This window comes from Zingiber officinale, chromosome 2A (genome assembly GCF_018446385.1).
Source record: "Zingiber officinale cultivar Zhangliang chromosome 2A, Zo_v1.1, whole genome shotgun sequence".
Classification (NCBI taxonomy): Eukaryota; Viridiplantae; Streptophyta; class Magnoliopsida; order Zingiberales; family Zingiberaceae; genus Zingiber; species Zingiber officinale.
In genome coordinates this window covers 84,000,735-84,008,546 of record NC_055988.1, presented here as the reverse complement: position 1 = coordinate 84,008,546, position 7,812 = coordinate 84,000,735, and the positions used below count along the sequence as shown (strand labels likewise).

Here is a 7,812-nt window from a genome sequence, read left to right as displayed (position 1 = left end):
TCAGTTGCTACGAATGTGAAGTTCAATACCTGTTCATGGTGGCAAAAAGTGAATACACTCGTCTCCAGGGCCCCCGCCAACTAGTCTCAGGGCCAACACGGAGGAGGTAAATCACGGGCGGCTACTAGCTTTTGGAATAGTGACTAGCACATAAGGGAGACATTTATCTCGACTTTGCTGAGATTCGAACCTCAGACCTTATGATGACAACACCTCATGCGCTAGCCACTAGACCCATCCGAGGGGACAAATGAGAGTCATACCACGAACAGGAAAAGAAGTCATATCGTTACATCGGATCCTCCGTTGGCGACCAAAACCCCAAGTATATAATTTGCACGATGCAAATTTTAACAAAAAACTTAATTGTGATTCAATTGAAACACTATAGAAAGTCGGGATGAGTATGAGAATTACAATTTCAGCTACGTAAGGGAGTCATGAAACATATGTGAGCCATTCGCCCTGCAAGATCACATACTCATCAGTTTTGACTCAACGAACCTTGTCAAGAACTGAATCTTCAAAAGCGGTTCACAAAGCCTATCGCATGATAAAAGGCCAAATTGAAGATGAAAGCATGCATATAAAGTGAATTATCAAGAACAAAACATTATCTGCATGACATGTACCATATAAGAGTTTAGGACAAACATTCATCAACATAATCAACTCTAATAGTTCTACTTCATACAACTAAGAATGACATTCGTATAATCGAAGAGAATAAACATTTAATATTGAAGTCAGGATTTCTAGATAGTGAAGAAACAGGATGATTCAATTAGACCATTCTAAATTCTCACCGTCAGAAGTTATCGTAATACTTAATTTGATTAACTAAGACTTCAAAGACGATTAACGTTAAGTTTTGGGATCCTGATTTTTCATAATGCTTCTCATGATATCCCGACAGGACGACGGATACCGGTCACTCTCTCCCAATATCGAATCATCTGCTCCATTTTTTTTGAAGAAGTTCTGAACTTGTTTTTTTTTCTAATTTATATTTTTTGTTACTCATCGAAACTAGTTATTTTTATGGAAAAACCTTTCATTTTTAAAGTTCATGGAAAATTCAAAAAATGAAGTCTGGAAGGCCCCAAAATAACACTTTTTAATAAAGAAAGTCGATCTCAAAAGAACTCAACTCCAAAACTCAAAAACCCACAGGACCACCCACACACAAAACCAAGTCACAAACCCAAAACTCAAATAAGGAAATAGCCCATCGATGGTTGCAAATTTTTAGATGCTGAGATTGATATAAAAGATGAGGAGATATAGTGATATAAAAATTCATTTGATAAATTCCTTTATATATATATATAATTCTATATGCCTAACTAAATACAAAATTAGAATTTGGATTATGATTTTTTTTTCAAGTGTGATGGATTTTATGGACAATTAAGGTAATTATAGATTTATTCCTGAGCACAAAATTAAAAATTCATTTGAGAGATGGCTGGAGAATGTTTACACTTCAATTTTCACATACTACTTGCCTAATTCAAGAACAATATGGCACATATCAGTTGTATAGAACATTGATATTCTCCTAAATTTTCATATTATATTGGTTTCATATAGTCACTCTTATTTTGAATAGCAATATTTGAAGATTACATTACATACTGCTTCCGAAATACAAAGGCATAGTGGAAGAGAAAGAGATTGACAAAGGATAACTTGAATAGCCAAATAAGTTTGAGAATTAAGCATAATAGAAGAGATTAACAAGGGATAAGTTGGAGAGCAGAACTAGAATACACACCACACCAGATGTTTTATTAATTTCATCTCTGCATTGACAGCAAGCTTTGCTTCCTCTGAGTCGAATCATATGCCTTAAGCATGCTAAAGTTGTGTTGCAAAACATTTCAGACGATTTGAATGGTTTGCTGAAATATTTTTAACCATCTCTATTGTATCTTCATGGCTAGTTTTAATGTGAACCTCCCTTAGCCCATGCAGATATTCTATGCCATTGATTGATTGATAGTCAAAATGTATTTTAAGAATTTCAAGGCTTGGGAATGCACCTACTTTGAAACTCACATTGTGCCGTTCAATTTCCAGGAACTTAAGTTTTGCGAACCCTCCCCGATCGAAGACCAAATCATAATGGACGAATGACCTATATCCAAGTTTCAGGTTGACCAAAGCGGGGAGATTTCCCAAGACTTGTAGATCCTCGAGCTGCAGTTGTGTGCATACCAGAGATATCTTGACTACATGATTCAGAGATGCAAACCAAGGAGGCAATTCGCCAAGTTTGAAATGTATTCCGAGCTTGCAGAGCATCAATGGCGGCGAAGCTACCTCATCGAGTGCCGTTTTCAGACCGCTGTTTGGCCAACTGAAAATCTTTAGAGATCGAAGGCTGCCAATGAGCTTCGAGAACAGGGCGCTAATCTCCTGCATTCTGAGTGATAGATCATCATGTTGACGAAAACCGATGCCAAGCTTCTGGAGGTCGACAAGCTCACCAATCTCCTGTAGCGACTGCACATTCTCAACATATGCAATTCCAAACGTGACAAGTCTTTTCAACTTTTCTATTCTTTTCGGAACCTTCAAATAATTACTAGCAAGCAGGTAGATCAGTTTTTGAAGTTTGACGATGGTATTGGGTAGTTTATAAATATTAGTTCCTCTTATATCCAAAAACTCTAGATTCTGCAAATCTCCCATTAAATCTGGCAACACTGATATACGAGAGTCTCTTAGAGACAAGTACTTCAAAAGATACAACTTGGAAAAGCTCTTGGGGTGGAGATCAAACAAGTTCCAACATCCTTCCAAGTCAATTGCCCTCAACCGCCTCTGCTTTCTATAATCCTTCAGTGGTACATCCTCACCAAATGCAGTGAAGGATCGGAGGTGGGACAGATCAGTGTCAGGCACTAGTCCACTGCTTCCTCCATGCCATGATAAGCGTCTTATCTTCTGGTGTCGCTGTGGAATCGTGGGGTGCTCCTTCAGTAGCACCGCAAAGTTCTCCTTCCTCGATATCGAGAGTATGACATCAAGCATCATGTCATGGACGCGGCAGGATTTCACCGTCCCACTGTCATCAAATTGTGATGGCTGCACCAAGCTACGACTTACCAACTGGTTGAAGCAGCGCTCAGCGACTTTCTCAGCTGGGGAGTCATCTTCGCCACTCACAATCCCTTCAGCAATCCACCGTCTCATCAGGCGCTTCCGGCGAATCTCAAAATCCTCAGGGAAGATGCCTAAGAATAAGAAGCAAGGCTTGAGATGAAAAGGCAAGTCATTGTAACTCAAAACTAGTATTTGATGGATCTTCAACAACATATCGTTAGTTTCTATCTCCAAACGAAGGTGGTCGCGCAAGTCTTTCCATTCCTCAAGTTTTTTATCTGGCCTGGAAGCGAGAAGACCTCCGATTGTCACGATCGCAAGTGGCAGTCCGTTGCCCTTTTGCAAGATTTCTCTGCCAACATTTTCTAGCTCTGGAGGACAACTATAGTCAGGCGCTTCAAATACTCTTCTACAGAATAGTTCCCAAGATAGCTCAGGTGATAAAGGAGAGACTTTAAATATAAATTGATGATTACGAGAACAACTTATATTCGCCACTTCCTCAATGCGGGTGGTCACTATGACCCTACTTCCTTCTTCACCAGGTGGCAATGCGATGCTCAAGTCATTCCATGCTTGAGTTCTCCAAACGTCATCAAAAACAAGCAAATACCTCTTTCCTTGGAGATGGTCTCTGATTGTCTTCTCCAGTTGCGTCTTGTCCATCATGTTCAGAAGTTGCTCGGTGTTCAACCCGGCATCTTGGCATCCTAGAACATCTCGGATTCGTTGCTCGTTGACAGAGATTTGTCGAATAATCTTTTTGAGAAGCTCTTGGATGCTGTAATTTTGTGACACTGTGATCCAAGCTCGAGATTGGAAGTGGCCTCCTACGATAATAGGATCGTCATAAACTGTCTTGGCCAAAGTTGTCTTTCCTAAACCACCGAAGCCAACGAGAGGAATCGTTGTGAGCTCGAGACGGTTCTTGTCCAACACCCACTCGATGAGCGTACCTTTGCTCTCCTTGATGCCCACGAGTTGAGCTTCCTCTACAAAATGGCCGATGATTCGTGGATCAGAATATGTGCCTGCCATTTCCAAGCTGGTGGCGATGCCAGAGCTTGTAGCTTCATTTGGGTGGGAATAGCGATCGTGCCTCTTTCTGACCTCTTCTACATTAACCTTCAATTTCTTGAGATCTGAAGCAATGTCATGACGAGCTTTCATTAATTTTATACTGCGAAGGAAATGCTTGAAAAAACCTTTGACTCTGCGCTGGTCGTAGGGTATCGATCCGAGATGACATAAGAACTCATCGATCGAGTCTTCAGCATCGTAGGCCGCCTCCTTGACTTCTTGTACCCAGTTCTGCAGTTGATCATCCAGATTGTGCCGGGTTGACATGGCCTTCAAGAAAGAGGTCATGCTACTGAGCTCAGCGACTATGTATCGAACATCATCTTCGACTCCGGCCAGCAACGCAGCTTCTTCCACTAGCATACTCTCTAGCTTTCCCGCTATGAACTGGAAGGAGAAGCCCACAACCTTCATGGCTATCGTCATCTCCATGCTGCCCATCTCCGTCCGGCGGTGATTAGGAAGAGTTGAGAACTCAGAAGTTGGATGTTTGACTTGGGAACATGGATTGAACATAATTTATACGATGGAAACATTAAAAAAGCTAAAATTATTATGATTGGCTTTATAGAAAATTAAATAAAGTGGCTTAACTATTAGTACTTCTTTTATTCTTTCAAATCTTCAAGCACTACTACTTCACAATATAATAGGATTCCATTTGACATTATATATAATAGAATTTATCCATATAATTTATATATGACATGATCACCATTACACATAATATAACGTTCCAAAATAGATCTGAAACTTGTGTTTGGTGAAGTGAAGCTGGAAGAGAAAAAGAATATTTCTGCGAATATAAATATTGAAATATAAAAAGTGAAAAAGTTAGAATATAATCTCTTGGAAAAACTTTGCAAGCCAGCTGCAGAAATAGCTGTTATATCGTGCAACAGAGATGTGACTGTCGGGAATTCAATGAATCATCCAACAACTACATCAGCGACATGGGCTCGCTACGGTCAAAATATTGGTATATGATTTTTCCCCCAATAAAATATATCATTTTACAAAACAATTTATTAGGAGATTCATTTAGGTACTAAAATTATATTATTAATGAAATGCATACAAAATATACTATATAATTGACACAATAGTAATTATTTTACTGGCTAAAATTTTTAAAAAATTATTGACAAAATAAAATGAGAAATTGATAAACAACGATAAATCACTGTCTCTTGATTTTATCGAGAAAAAATTATTCAATGACAAAGATAATTCCAAAAAAATAATTAAACATATACTTAAATAGATAAACCAACTTCATCCATGACGAAACAGTTATGATCAGTCCCAAATTTAGATAAAGGAGGAGGATTACATTAGGTTACCAGCCAGCGTTAAAACTACGAGAAATGTTCAATAAATGGATCTATTAAACTATTGTGCTAATGCTAGATTGTTTTCCGGAAGGAACGGGTTGCAGAATCCAACTATAACATCTCAGTAAGAACCGCTACATCTCCAAAACTTGGGTATAGTGCTAAATATATAAGAGATAGTGTTGCAGGACCCGACTGTAACGTATAGATAGAGACAGCTATATCTTCATGAGAACTTGGATGTAGTGTTAAATGTAGGGGATCTTGCGACCGGTTAGAAGGGGGGGTTGGATAGAAAGCACCCCCAACTTCGATTTCTTTTCTACAAAAGATTAGTGCGTAGCGAAAATACAAAACTAAAACAATGAACGCAAACAAGAGAGAATACAAACGCTAACATGATTCCTTTACGTGGTTCGGAGATTGCTTGCTCCTATTTCATGGCATGTCTTTGAGGTGGACAAACCCTTGATCCTTCGGTGGATCAGTCCTTGGTAATCTCCGGCTAGATCTTACTCCTTCTCGATGGAGTACAACCTCTCACAAAGTTCTCTTCCTCTTACAAGATGGAACTTAGGTTTAGAGAGGAAGAGTAGACTTGGAAGCTTTGGACAATAACAAAGGAGTGATTCACCAATAATCAGTTCACTCCTTTTGCCCCAAAGTTCCTCTTTTATAAGCGGAGAGAGTTGATCAACAAATCAACTCAACCCGACACCAGTCGACTGATCCATGCATTAGTCGACTAGTGTGACCATTGGACACAGCCAACGACACTCCGCAGAATCCGCGATCCTGCTAACGGCTATGTACCAGTCGACTGGTCTTCGCAACTAATAAGCACATAAGCATTCTGTGCTCTTCGTAAATTTGTACAAGTCGACTAGTCTAAGTACCAGTCGACTGGTACCTTACATTCACTCCCTCTCATCTTTTTCGGAGTCATCTTTGAAGCCCTCTTCATCGGCCTTCGTCCCTGAGATGCACCCGAGCCCGCGACTCCTCTCCGTGCCATCCTTCAAATTGCCTTGAAGTCCGCTTCCTTCAGCTCCACTCCATTGCTCCTTGTCCGGTGGTCCCTCGGATGTCTTCCACATTGATCCTGTCCGAACGCTGAATCAACGGATGCTGGGCACGTGGCGCTCTCCGAATTGCTGACGTAGATCTCCAACCGGTCGTATGGACCTCCGGCGAACCTGCAAGGAAGTCGGGCCGGGAAGGGGTTCCCGGCGACGACCCTCCGACGCTCAAGTCAGGCAAGAGGAAGACGAGAAAGTGGCTCTGAATATGCGAGAATGCGTACCTCAGGCGAAGTGTGAGACACCTCATATAGAGCTGTGAAGAGGCTCATGCACACATACCGAGGCGAATACGTGTCCTCTAACCATACCTCAGTATGGGCTTGTCAGAAGAGCTTACCTGACGCCATACTGCTACAGTCTGAGCACATCTCTGATGGGACAGCGGAACCCTCTGTCATAAGATCCTGCGTATGGTCTGGTCGTTGAACATACCCGCTGTCAGAAAATGTTCCCTTGTCCTTTTGTCTCTTCTTACCCCATGTCGAGCATCCGGCCGGTCGGCAATCCCCTCACGTCCAGCCGGTCGTATGTGCTGGTCCGCTCGGGAGATTCTCGGGTCGTGTGCTCTGTGGATACTGTTCGCAGTATTGCTACTTTATGCCTTCGGCCGAGCGGGCTACCCGCTCGGCCCTACGAGCCTGTTCAACATGAGCGTCGGAACCCCGGCTTCCCGCCGGGGTGTCTTTGCTTCCGCTCGGAACCTTCGGCCGACCGCCCCAATCTTTGTCCGCTCGGCCAAACCTTTGGTTGACCTTTTACCTTTCAACCTCCACGTGGCGTTGACTCTGCTTAAAGGGATGATCCCCCTCCTTACTGTCGGATCACTTGCCTCCCCTTCAAGTCTCGTCGAAGGAGGCGATTAGTCCTATTGACTGGACCATCAGTTGTGCTGAGCGGCGTCCATATGCATCTTTGTTTTCGCTCGGACACAAGGGGGCAGCTAAAACTCTAGTCAACGCCAACATTCCTAGGTATCTTTTCGAAATTTTCGCCAATCTTCATCATTAAGGTCGAGCACGCGCTCATTAAATGCGTTCCAGTGGCTGAATGTCACATGGCGATGCTGCCGTCATTGTGCGGCGGCAGTGTGGTGTTCTGACGGGATCGAGGCGGTTAGAAATGAACTTGCGAGTTTGGCTAACTCATCGGTCGCTTGGTTTTCCGCTCGGGGTATCTTCTGGATAATGACTTCTCTGAAATTGGCC

At 42.1% G+C, this 7,812-nt stretch overlaps 1 protein-coding gene across 1 annotated transcript; it reads right to left on the bottom strand.

Moving 5' to 3' along the window:
* Window positions 1-1,649: 1,649 nt before the first annotated feature.
* On the bottom strand, window positions 1,650-4,663 carry LOC122041380 (disease resistance protein Pik-2-like). Its single transcript, XM_042601034.1, has one exon. The coding sequence runs from the start codon at window positions 4,630-4,632 to the stop codon at window positions 1,861-1,863; it is 2,772 nt and encodes a 923-aa protein (XP_042456968.1). The 5' UTR covers window positions 4,633-4,663; the 3' UTR covers window positions 1,650-1,860.
* Window positions 4,664-7,812: the final 3,149 nt, after the last annotated feature.